The sequence below is a fragment of the Tasmannia lanceolata genome, unplaced genomic scaffold, assembly GCF_043159265.1.
Source record: "Tasmannia lanceolata isolate RefF3 unplaced genomic scaffold, GAP_Taslan_0.1 ptg000019l, whole genome shotgun sequence".
Lineage (NCBI taxonomy): Eukaryota > Viridiplantae > Streptophyta > Magnoliopsida > Canellales > Winteraceae > Tasmannia > Tasmannia lanceolata.
In genome coordinates this window covers 14,530,412-14,544,030 of record NW_027518696.1, presented here as the reverse complement: position 1 = coordinate 14,544,030, position 13,619 = coordinate 14,530,412, and the positions used below count along the sequence as shown (strand labels likewise).

General features: G+C 39.1%; 1 protein-coding gene across 2 annotated transcripts in view; it reads left to right on the top strand.

Annotated features, from left to right (window-relative positions):
• Window positions 1-13,619, top strand: part of LOC143852516 (ARM repeat superfamily protein) — a 112,332-nt gene that overhangs the window by 39,712 nt on the left and 59,001 nt on the right. For both annotated transcript variants that reach the window (XM_077361913.1, XM_077361914.1), the window contains 6 exons: window positions 1,789-2,170; window positions 2,245-2,429; window positions 2,553-2,625; window positions 10,346-10,496; window positions 10,627-10,796; window positions 10,944-11,294. In XM_077361913.1, coding sequence (XP_077218028.1) covers window positions 1,789-2,170; window positions 2,245-2,429; window positions 2,553-2,625; window positions 10,346-10,496; window positions 10,627-10,796; window positions 10,944-11,294 — 1,312 coding nt within the window. The remainder of the gene's footprint in view (window positions 1-1,788; window positions 2,171-2,244; window positions 2,430-2,552; window positions 2,626-10,345; window positions 10,497-10,626; window positions 10,797-10,943; window positions 11,295-13,619) is intronic.

Genomic DNA, 13,619 nt, shown 5'->3' with positions numbered 1-13,619 from the left:
ATCCCTTCTTCTTCCTCTTTTACTAGTAAATCCGCTGCTCCATGGCAGCCTTGTTTCCCTGAGCCCTTTGTTATTTATAACTGCAATTATAACTGTTTTCATTCTCCGTATCTACCTAGCTGCTGACCTCTGCTGTCTCCAATCGTTGCCTTCATTTTCACACACTTTCTAGTGGCTGGTACTGTGCCTAAACTGATCGTGGCTGTCGCTATCGCTCCTGCCTACTTGTGATCTCCTTTACCACAGGGTTCCAGGAGATAGCCTACATGGCCAGGTGAGATATGACCTTTGTTATCCATTGCTCTACATACACTTCCTTTTATAGCCCTAGTTCTTGCCGCCCTCCCCCCATACCCAAGGTTTTAAATTCCTTTTTCAGTTTTGGTCATCACAGAAGCTGAAACATTTCGGTTTCGGTTGGAAATTTTGGTGCAAATATTGTAAAATAGCGAAAACATTTAGAAACATGCAAATAATAAAATTTTAACATGAAACTTCAGGAAATACTAGAATAAGCACAAATGTAGACTTAAATCATCACATAAGTACGACAATCATCCATAATAAAACCCAGTAACATGCGCTGTCACATATGTTTGATAATTCAGTACATATCACATTTCACTTGAGCTTAATGTAATTTCTTTTTGAATGGTATCAAAATCTTAATGTAAATATTTATCCATAATATATACTCCACATTTCACATGCAATCCATGTGAATATAGTTATGTAAAACATAGTTATATAATATACCACTAATGCACTTACGCTTCTGGTTTTGGTATGTGTTTCGGATCCTGTATCGTTTCAATAGGGGTAGAAATAGAAACATTTCGATAGTTTTGTGTCGTTTTGTTTTATATCATTTCACATCAAGGACAATTAGTACATATTATTGTTTCATTTTTACTTATGAATCCGATCTCTTGGCATGAACTATGTGCTTGCAAACTATACCTGGCTGACCTAGCATATTAATGGATTAACTCAGGAAGCTTTAAATATTTGCAAACCCTAGTTGCTAGTTGGTTATCTTTGGATGCTTAAATCTGTTCATGGCGTGATTGTGCTGCTTTAATTGAAAATCTAGTGAAATCATTTGAAAAAGAATTTTTTTTGAAAGTAGTCAATTTATGCGCCAAATGTTCTCTAGAAGAACCCTCAAACTCTAGGTTTGCACCAGGAATTTGTGTTTTGGGCTAGGCTGGACCATTCTACATTGAGTCTTGGGCTCTTTCTCTATTATTTGGCTTATCTGAATTTTATCTGAACTCTAGAGTCTTGTTCATTGCATCAAGGAGTGATTGAGACATAGAACTGTTGGGTGGCTTACTAGCATATCAGACCGAGGGGGAGAAAAATTCCAAATCATTACTCAAAATTAAATTTATTAGGATCCTAACTGGCATGTCCCAACCTGGCCCAAGGTACATTATATCTCAATTACTTGGACTTGACAAAGTTGTTGCTGCCTTTTTTTTCTTTGGGTGCTAGATCAGGCATATTTTGAACTCAAGTAGATATTTTAAGTCTATTGTTTTATTTTTCTGTGCTCAATTTGTTTATCTTATTGTTGAATACATGCTGTCTTTGGATAAGTGGTTTATGTTTGTGAGATCTGAACTTTCCACCTGTACGGCCCTTTCTTGGCCCTCATCTTTCTGTTCGCTTAAAAATTTACACTTCGTCATGGTTTATTCCGAGTGCCTATTTTGCATGGTTTTGCATTTTCAGATTTTACTTATTCTGTGGCTAATTTGTTTGTGGTTGCCTCATTCCTTTCAGAGAAATGGCACTTGCAGGACTCTTTCTAGCGAGAGATCAGGATCAAACCATTAGCAAAAGCAATGACATTAAGTATCCAGAGCTAAGAGATATGCTAGATTATATTTGTAAGCAGCAGCCAAAGTTATTGGATTCCACTGAACTGAGGGAGGAGAAACTTCTATTTCCATCAAAAATGTATGTGGCCATGATTAATTTCTTACTCAAGTCCTTTGAGGCAGAGTTTGAGAGAGATCCTTCTGTTGGAGGGAATTCTGAATTTTGTTCCTCAGTGTTAACAATGTGTCGGTTGCTAGAACATGCTATGGCATTTGATGGTTCTGTTGAGCTGCATGCTAGTGCCTCCAAGGGTTTAATCGCAATTGGATCTCATTTACCTCAGGTTTGTGTATTGCAGTTCTTATATGTTTTCCTTCACCTATTTCTGCCAATTTTAACCTTTTCTTCCTTTTGTAGTTGATAGCATCACGCTATGCAGGACGAATTTCATGGTTAAAGAATTTACTTGGTCATGTGGACTCTGATACTCGTGAATCTGCATCACGGTTACTGGGAATGGCTTCCTCTGCTCTTTCATCCTCTGCAGCATCGTCTCTTATTTGCGATCTTGTTTCCTCAATTAGTGGAACCCACAAGTTGAGGTTTGTAAATGCCTGGTTGTTTCATTCTGTCATGAGTTTCCAGAAAATTTTGAATTTCCTGAATTTGAATTGGCCGCATTCTTCCTATTTTCTATTTTGTAGTTAACATGAAATCTTTTCCAGATTTGAAAGTCATCATGGAGCATTATGTGCCATAGGATATGTTACAGCAGAATACATGATGAGAACAGCTAGTGTATGTACTATCATTTGTCTCTGAGAAGCAAATTTGTTCTACCTCATCTGTTCCACTTTCATTTCTTTTAATAATTTTGACCTGTGAAATGCTTACTTCCATGCTGGGTCTTACATACCCATTTTTTGTCAAATACATAATGATAGTATTCTGTGCTTATTGATAAGATTTTATTTGGATGAATCTTTTTTTAGCGTACTCTTTATTTGTTGATGTACACCTCCATGCGAGCACATGACCTTACTACTTCTATAGGTGTGGTTAGGTCGGTTATTATGTCAAACTGCTGAGATGCAGCTCCTCTGCTAGGGATACTTTTTCCTTAGTATTTTATTTCTGGTTGGAAGATTCTGTCAACTCAACTCAACTCAACTCAACTCAATAAAGCCTTTGTCCCAAACTAGTTGGGGTCGGCTAAATGAATCCTTTAGAAAAATTTCATGAAGAAGGTGAAACGAATCTACCCGGCTTTAATCTCGGCACCAGTTGGGTTCTTCTACGTGGACCATTTTCTTCCATTCTATCCTATCCAAGGGCATGTTCTCTGTTATGTTCCTAGCTATCAAGTCTTTCCTCAGCGTTTCTACCCAAGTTGTTGTCGGTCTGCCCCTACGTCTTTTCACTCCATTAATTTGGCACGAGTCGCATCTTCTCACCGGAGCATCCAAAGGCCTACGTTGGATATGTTCAGACCATCTTGAGCGGTGCTCTCTCATGTTCTCCTCAATTGGTGCCACCCCCACCTTTTTATGAATGTATTCATTTTTAATTCTATCTAATCTTGTGTGTCCGCACATCCATCTAATCATTCGCATCTCCACTACACTCCTCTCATGCACATGCTGTTTTTTGGTGGCCCAACATTCTGAGCCATACAGCATGACTGACCTTACAACTGTCTTATAAAACTTTCCCTTCAATTTGGTAGGGATTTTACGGTTGCACAGAACTTCTGAGGCAAGCTTCCACTTCAACCAACCTGCTCTTATTCTATGGTTAACATCCTCTTCAATCTCTCCTTCCACTTCTGTACTTGATGAAAATCTGTACAGAGCGAGGGACCTCAGCTATAGTTGTAGGTGGGTAGGTTATTATCTCAACTGCTGAGATGCAGGTCTTTTGCCAGTGGTACTTTTTTCTTAATATTTTATTTCTTATTTCAGGACACAACCTTAATATGGGTGGTGAAAAAGTCTGCTTTGGTTGTTTTCCACTTTTGCTTGAAGTTGTTTACGTAGGTAGGTCTCTGATAGTATCGGTCTGTAAAGTTTTCTAAATGGGATATTCTCTATAATGTTGTTTTGTTGATTCTTTAGTATGTTTAAGAGACCCTGAGGTATCCACTTGTAGGATTTGATCTTACCTAAATCCTCCTAGTCATTGCCTTTTATTGGATTGCTGGTCTAGAGTCTAGACAAGATTCTCATGGTGGACCACCTACAATGAAAAATGTTATGTATGGCGTTCCATTTTGATTATTTTTTGTTTTGAGTAGGTTATCTTGTGCTCTATGCCTTCTGCTTGAGGCATGGCAGCTGGCTTGTGTATTCTTTGAGGGAGTTTCTTAGCAGTTTCCTAGATAATTTGGAAAGAACACTGAGTCACTGATAGGATCATCAAATTTAGAAGATTTGGTGCTCACATATTAAAGGAAAAAGAAATTAAAGCATGTATCTTCTACTAGGTTAACATCCCAAAGGTGTTTTTTTGGTTACCCAAATTTTTTCTAAGAACCCGGACCGGCACCTTAAATTTGATTGATATGATAAAAGTGTACAAAGAGGGGAATATACCACCTTATCTTTGGATCCACAAAACTAATACAAGAAAAACCTATATGCTACAAATACTTGGAATGCCCATAAGTCACAAAAAGTATAGGAGTGGGAAATAACACCTTACCTCAGGAAACCAAAAAACCCCACAAATACACAAAGTTGTCTTGTGTGCTTTGAAGTGAGGTCTTTTGGAGGTGTTGTGAAGAACTTTTAAGCAGTTGCATGGTAGAGTGTTGGAAGATGCTTCCTCAAAACCGATATTTTGATGGTTCATCTTTATGTAATGTATGTCTGGTGGGGGTGTGTGGTATCATTATAGAATAATTGTGGGTGGTAAATTTATCATACTTTCCTTTTGGCTCTGAGGACACTTCGAAAGTGGAGACTCTCTTTGAGACATGGTTATGTAGAAAATACGGTGGTCTTTAAGTCATATTTTCTGAAGAGAAAGAAAAGAAGAGAGGAAAATTGAAGTCCAAAAGCAGTCATACTACTGGGATTATCATGATGTTGGCATAATGTCAGCTGATTTCAGCAATGGCCTCGCACATGGTCATATGAGAAAGGAACATTTACAACTGCTGTCATTTTTTGGGTTTTGAATATTATGGTTACTTTTATTTTCATATTTTCCTGGAATGACTAAGTGGAGTTTTGAAGATTCTTTATTCGGAAGTTTTGTTTGGTCAACTCACCTTGAATTTGAAGAATCCAATTGAGGAAGTTATCTTCAACATATGTTTGAAGAACTACAATTTGGATCAGTCGACCACGGTGCTGAAATTGTACATCCTGAAAATTTTTGGAAAGCCAAAAGAAATAGATTTTACAGACCATACTTGTATCAGATTGGTACAGAGCTGGTTATTTGTTTGGAGGATCGTGGACCTGATGGCCCAAAGAAAGCTCTGCCAAATTTTCATTAGAGGATTGGTTGTATTGAAAAAGATTTATACCTGCTATTGGAACAACTAGATCAAATATCAATGAACATAGTCGCAGCCATTGCAGGAAGCCTGGGAAAAGTAGATGATATTGGCGGATGAGTGGAATGATGGACACACCAATATCAACCTCTTTCATCAATATGTGGCTTCGACTGTGAAGTTAAGGTTTTTTTTTTTTTTTTTTGACTAGTGATTGTGAAGTTAACGTATAGGATGAAATAATGATGACAATTGGTTTGTTCAAGCGTAATAGCAAATTAGAGACTCAGAAATAAAGGTAGGAATAGAAGAGAGGATTCTCTTATGTAGATCGAAGTTGTAACATTAATCTAATGATATTAGACAAACCGGATGGAAGTAGAGAATGCTTTTGATTCAATAGGCACTTCCATCTCCAAAGATCATCAAGCACAACAATGAGCTAACATCTATGAACAAGGTGTACCTCGAGAGTAAACCTTTGCAATTTTCTTATGGATAAAGGATTCAATGAAAACATCATTTCAAGAGAGTGGGTAGAAGGAGTATCCACTTTAGTGTTTCTCCAAACATCATTATTTGAATGTTTGATTGGGTGGGTCCTCCACTTTAGTGTTTCAGCACGTCCATCGCTCAGCCAACAAGGTGGCGGATAGTCTTGCCAGAGAAGGAGTATCCAAAGAAGCGCTGGCATTATTCGTCTCTCTTCCGCCTTAATTTTCTTTTTTGTCATTTTCCTTGATGTATGGTTTTGCTATCTTTGTGTATCGACCACCTCCGTCTCCCTTTTTCTCAATGAAATTGGCTACCATTTTCAAAAAAATAAAAATAAAAGAGAGAGTTGGTAGAAAAATTACAATTGAAATGAAGGACATCATCCTCATTCAATATACAATGGTCCATGGAGGGAGGTGAAATTTTTATTACTACTCGTTGCTTTGTTTCCTTTCCATTGGATCCAAGTTCAAGTGGAAGAGTGTTGTGATGCTGTCCTCTTGGATGTATGCCACATATTACTGACGAGACCATGAGAATATGATCGCGATGCAACTCATACGGTGAAGAAACACATTCTCTTGCAGTGGATGGAGAGAAAATTTCGCTCTTTCTAATGATAGGAGAATTTCCACCTAGGTCTTGTATGGAAGGTTCTAGTCTTCCTCGTTGGCACAAGATAGTGCAAGAAAGTAACGAATCAGGGACTAAGAATATATTTGGTAGTAAGGATGATGTCTATCAACATTGTTTCTGAGACTTATAGTATTGTTTCTCAAAAAATATGAAGATTTGGTCCTAGAAAACAATGGAAAAACATAGCGGTGATCTCCCTGAAATTGAAGTCAATCCTTTCTATAGTAGTGATGGAGAAGAAAATTTTGAAGATGAGATGTGTTTGATTGAAGGATTGAACGTAAAATTTATTTCAAGATTCAAGCTTAAAGTGATTCCATCCATGGTTTTAAATTTCGGCTAAAATATTTTGTTTCGACCGAAATATTTCGATTTCGGCCACTACCGAAATGAAATCCACTTTGTTTTGGAAAAATACATGATTTCGCACAAATTCTGGGATTTCATCCGAAGCATGCAACTTTCTTGATATAAAAGCTATGTTTTTGTCGAGATGTCGACAGTTCGATAGAAACTCTAACAAAAATAGCTCTTTTTTTAATGGCAATGAATCATTGATGCAGGAGAAAAAAGAACACACCGACCGAGGAGGTGAGCAAGAAAGAAGAAAGAAAATAGAAGGAAAGAAGAAGAAACTCCACAGAAATGCATACAACTCCTATCAATGGGGGAGAAAGTCAAAAAGTTCTAACTTCCAGTTGGAAACTCCTTGCTTAGCCAATTTATCAGCCTCTGAATTGGTCGATCTTTTCACATGATGGAATGAAACTTCAGAATCCCTGATTAGGTCCATAATCTCATCAAACTATCTCGCGATCCTCCAAGGGGGTGCACAACTTCCTTTTAACCATCTAATCACATTGAGGGAGTCTCCCTCCACTATTATCCTTGCCAAGTCGTACCGCTCTATCAATTTTAAGCCTGGAGGACCGCCCTTACTTCAGCTTCATTTGAATCTGCAATCTCTAGAGAATCTGAGAAGGACCAAAGCGTAGCACCTTCTGCATTTCTAAGACGACCGCTCCCGCGTCCGTTTGGCTACTTCTTTAAAGATTATGGCATTTCACTCTTTCCACAAGGTCCAAATTGTCGCTAAGAATGCCACGTTCCATGAGATTTTACCCCTTCTACCAGCAGAAAAGAGATCGGCGAGATTCCTTTCGGCCCTTTTTGGATTGTAAGAAAAAAATTTTTGATTGAAAAAATTTTCTTGTAAAAAATTTCTTTCCAAAATTTAGAGGGTCATGGTAGAAGGGGACATGTTGGATGGTGAGTGGTCGTCTAAATAATCTGGTGGTAGAAGGGGATTCGTTGATTGTCATGCGATGGATTAATGGAGTGCAAAATCCGCTGTGGAGATTTGGCAGGTTGTTCGATGAGATGTTTGATTGGTGAGATCTTCATCAGTAGCGTTCCGGCATATCCGCCGTCCTGCCAACATGGTGGCGGATAGTCTTGCTAGATATGGAGTGTCCAAAGAAGCTTTGGCGTTTTTTGACTCTCTTCCGCCTTAATTTTTTTCGTTTCTTTGTAGAGATTAGCCTTGTTGTATTGCTTTTGTCTTCTCTGTGTATTGATCATCTCGGTCTTTCTTGTTCTCAATAAAATTGGCTACCACTTTCCAAAAACAATTAAAAAAAAAGAGGGTAATGGTGTGACTGTGATTAATTTAGGGAGATGTTATCATATATTGGAGGTCCCTCTAAGTAAAAATTGAATAATGTTGGTTGAATTTATCTTTTATAGTGTATAAAAAACTAGGAACTTTTAGAAATATTTTTCTTTCCAAACTTTTCCAGAAAATCCTTGAAATCCAAAAAGGGCCTTAAGTTATTTAAAAAAATTATAAAAAGTTAAAAGAATAACCATTGGTAAAGAATCTTACCTGGATTTCGGCCATGATTTTGTACCGAAATGTTTCCGTGACTTTACAGAACTACAAGATTTCGGCCAAAATTTCATACCGAAACTGAGATGTTTCTGTTTTGTCGATGACCGAAACTGAAGCCGGAATTTAGAAGCCTGAATTTAGAACCTTGATTCCATCTTCTTAAATGCTATTACTTGAGAGTTCTTTTAAATTATGCAATTCTTTGAGATTTTTGGAAGGAAGGATTGAACCTAAACTCTTTCAAGATTGAAACTTAAAGTGATTCCATCTTCTTAAACTCGATAACTTGAGAGTTCTTCTACATTATGCAATTCTTTAAGATTGTTATGAAAAGAGTCTTTCCAAATTAGGTAACTATTCAAGATCTTAACTGATAGATTTCCCTTGAATTGGGAAACTTTGAAAATTTCAGGAGTTTTCTGATGTTTGGCAACCCAATAAGATCTTTCATAGATACTTTTTCAAGAGTTTTTTTTAATACGATGGATTAAGCACTTAAAATGAGCTAACGAAGGACACGCATGGTATAATTATATGGGATGTTTTCCATGCTATTTAAGGTTGCTCCATTTTGACCTGGTGGTCACGGGTTTGAGTCATGGAAACAGCCTCTCTGCAAAGCAGGGATAAGGCTGCATACGTCTAGTCCTCCCCAGACCCTGCAATTGCGGGAGCCTCATGCACCGGGCTGCCCTTTCCATGATATTTAAGCTTTTAAAATGAGCTAGCAGTGGTTCATGCAGTGAAAGTTACACATGCTAATCAACATTTGAACTTGGGAATGTAGAATGTGGACTATAGCCCATGAAAATACCTCATGTAAAACCTCATTTATTTTCCAATAAATTTCAAGTACCATAAATTAATGAACTGATATGATTTCATAAAAATCGAGTTTAGATAGAGAAATAAAGGGGAACAATACTTTTTCCTAATAAAATTCAACACCAGAACCTCAATTCTCCATGAGTTCAACTTACACCAAAACTTGTTTGTTTCTATTGTTGGTATGATTCATTCAATTCTAAGAAATTCTAAGAAAAAAACCTTATATAAACCTTTCCATCAATTGGATATACAAGAAACTGTTTTTTCCATTTTTTTACTTCAAAACCCATAGAACTCCTATGAACCATCATAGAAAAATTTGATAAAACCATGATAAATACCTATGAGTGATGATCATTAAGGTATGCCTTTCTGATTGGAGCCGAACCCATCCATACTGATGCCGTTCGCGCTATAACATCATCTCAACCTCATTTCAGTACTCATAATATAGATCTTGTGATGCTTTTAAGGATTTGGGATTCAAATTAAAGCGAAAGAGATCATCCCTAGGCCTATCTTTGATACAGGAATGAAAGGGGGGAAGAAGAAAAAGGATGGTGATGGGAACTGAGTGGTTATTATTTTGTTTCTTCTCTCTGGTCTTTCTATTAAGCCGTTATTCATGATTACATGACTAACAGAAGTAAAAGGAAAATAATACAAGGATACCCACATAGGAAATATAACTTCTCAATAGGTAGCACCTGTTTTTTTTGTTTTTTTTGTTTTGAATGGTATAGGTAGCACCTGTTTAGTCGTCATAAATTGGTATAATATTGACTGGTCATTAAGTTTTTTGATATTTTTACATTCTAAAGAAAGAGAAACATGCCGCCTTGCTCTCTTTAAATAGAGAGATATGTTGTTTACGAAAGCCATAACCATGAATGATCTCAATTATCTTTGACCACATCTTCATGTTAATTTTCTATTTGTGAATCACAATGTTATTTTTTTTATTGACAGTCTGAATGAAAACTTGACAGCTGATTGAAGTTCTCTGCATTTATTGTTGCGTAATATGTTTCTTTTAAGAACATGCAATGCATTCGGTTTCTTTTCCATTGGAGTTTTCATCTCATTCATATGTTTGTTTATCAAACATTATGCTAAGATTATTGTTTGTGCAATCAAACATTACGCTAAGATTATTGGTTGTGCAGATCTCGGATCCATTGCTTCAGAGTACCATTAAATGTCTCGTAGATGTCGCCAAGTCTGAGAGTGCAACATTGACTTCCATCGCCATGGAAGCACTAGGTCATATTGGTTTGCGTGGTGTGTTGCCAGCATATGAATGTGATTCTACTTCAGGTGAGTTTTCTGGGAGACCTGTCTTGGTGTAACATTAGATATGCATTGGGCGTAAAAGAATGATGAGTCATATTCAGCCCCATATTTATTGTTTTTTTTTTTTAATTGAGCCCAATATTTATTGTTGCAGCTGGGATTATAATGATTTTGCGTGAGAGGTTGGGGAAGCTGCTCTCTGGTGATGAAATCAAAGTGATCCAGAAAATTGTTATTTCTCTGGGGCATATTTCTGTAAAAGAAACATCATTGGATCTTTTGAATGTGGCCCTTGATTTTATTTTCAGTCTTTGCCGATCGAAGGTGGTGGTGGATTTTATTTCCTCTAGTTTAAAGCCTCTCTGACTTCTATTAACCGCTATCCGTCAATCATTATAAGCATAATCCATTGGACTGTTATTTCTGACTTTAGCTGTGTTGGGGGAGCTTCTAATACCGGAGGATTTACAGGTTGAAGATGTACTCTTTGCTGCTGGGGAAGCTCTATCGTTTATATGGGGTGGGGTGCCTGTGACTGCTGATGTGATACTGAAATCCAATTATACTTCACTTTCCCTCACTTCAAACTTTCTCAGCAGTGATGTGCCCTCATCTGTGTCAAGAAGTGGCTTTGGTGATGGGATTGAGGTCACTGAGGATACCCGTGACATAGTCAGAGACATGATAACGAAAAAGCTTTTTGATGTGCTTCTTTACAGTAGCAGGAAAGAGGAGCGCTGTGCTGGAACTGTCTGGCTACTTTCACTGACAATGTATTGTGGCCATCATTCTAAAATCCAGAAGTTGCTTCCTGAAATTCAGGTTTTCTGTTAGCTCTGGTCAGATTTTCTTGTATGTTCTTCAAATGCTATTTATCTTTTGCTATGTTTGGATATTGACTCGTGTATATTTCTTGCACACCCACCCCCCCACCCCCCCACGGTCAGAGGTAGCATTTCTCACTAAGTTGGTTGTTCCTTGCGGAAGTCCATTTATTCCATTCAGTTGATGCTTCATTAAAAAAACTGCTATGTTTTGTTTGTAGTTATGGACTTAAAGTTCACGTGTTTCTGCACGTGGTTTACGGGTGATTGCGCGCATCCATAGGGATTAGTCCCGTCCTAAAATGGGGTGGGCATATCCTATGCCATAAAAAGAAAAAGGTTCACGCGTTTCTAATTCATATTGGTTTCGAATTTTTTATTCTGTGCTTGGATGGTGCATTTCCTGCTGAGATTCAGAAGGCAAGGATTTCTGTTCTCTTGGGGAGAATAAAAACTGCATATATCTGTTTTTTGTTTTTCTAATTTTAGGGATTTCTTTATGAATGTATAATATAGTATATAAAATTATAGTCATATCAGTAGTAATATAGGTCAAGTAGTCAAGTACTAATAGTAACTAGAGCTCGCAAGAGGAGCTCTTGTTACTATTATTAGGGAAGAAAATTTAGTTCACGTGTTTCCATATGTTAGATGTGCACTAGAATCTATTATTAGGGAAGAAAAATTTAAAGTCTAAGCCACAGCCTTTTTTTTGCAGATGCATTTGGGAAAAGTAACCACCAATTTATGTCCTTTTTGTGTTCCAGCTTCTAGTTATTTTTTGTGTTAATAACATTGTTTCACTTTTACATCTTAAAAGCCCATAGACAAGACGTGAGCAACTATGAAAGAAAGCAATTGTTAGAGTTATGTGTTATGTTGTGTACATGGCTAAGGGCATAGTGTTCTTTTTTCTCCTCTAGTCTCTTCTCCTCAACATGGTATCAGAACCCTAGGGTTGTGGTGCCCTAGGGACCACCATAGAGAACACCGTCTTCATCATCTTCTTCTTCTTATTTTTTTTCTTTTCTTCTCCCACCATGCCACACCTTTCCCTCTGGCAACACCCCACCTCCCTGTTCTCCCCCCCACTCCCTGGACATTCCCTCTTCCCTACGACCCCCCACCTGTCCTCGCCCCTCCGGAATCCCCTCTCGAGACCCCCCGTCTCTCCCTGCTACCCCACCCCGTCCCGTCGGCCTCCCTGCTACATGCCCCCGTGAGAATCCCGTCGCCCCTATCCCCGACATCCCTTATCCTCTACGACCCCGACAACCCCCCTCCCCCCCCCCCACCCCACACACACACACACACCTTCCCTCGCCCCTCCTGCATGGCCGAGATCCCCCTAAGAATCCCCCCATCTCCCCTCCCAAACCCCCCCACCTCACTCGCATCTCCCAACCCCGCTGGCACACCCTTCTTCCGTCGGCACCTCGGCTCCACTCCGAACTTCTTCTTTTTGGGTTTGGATTATTAGACCCTTTCATTTCTCTTCTCTTTTGACCCATTAGAGCCATCCTCCTAGCAGTGCATTGTTGATGATTCTTTGCATGCTGCCTATGTTGATGGATCTGCGATAACGGCCTATAGTGCTGGTGATTGTGCTACCCGCGGTGGTGGCACCTTGGATGTGGTCGTGGGTGTGACTTTGGCCGTGGCGGTCGTACTGCTGGCCGCAATTCTGGTGGAGGCTGTTGTACAGGTGGCCATCGCCGCCCTTATTGTTCTCATTGTTGACGGGAAGGCCATCATCTTGACACCTGTTATGCTCTGCATCCCGAGCTCCGTCCACCTCCTGAGCCCGTTCTGGCCGAGCAGCACATCTCTCTGCTCCTGACATCTCTGATCCGTCAGCGTTTTCTTCTTAGCACAGCTCAACCGCCCCTGCTAATGGTTTCTATCTCTTTCACGCCGACGATGATGAGTTCCAGCGCCTCCGGTTGACCAGTCGCCCTCCAAGTGCCGGTTTTGCCCAGGTAGCTCTCCTGCCTCTCTATTCACTAGCTCCCACTCCTGGATTATTGATGCCGGAGCCCTGATCCATATGAAAGGTACCTCTTTATCCCTTTGTTCGTTTCGCCCCATTTCCTCTCAGTCTATTACTCTTGCTGATGCGATTACTCCCATCTCTGGTATTGGGAGCGCCTCTCCTCACCCTGGCCTTCCTTTATCATCTGCCCTATGTGTTCCTAAGTCCCCATTTAGCTTACTTTCTGTTAGTCAGCTTACTAAACACCTTCACTGCCCTGTCTCATTCTTTCCCTCTTATTGTTTGTTTCAGGATCTCTCGTCTGGGAGGACGATTGGCTCGGGCCGTTAG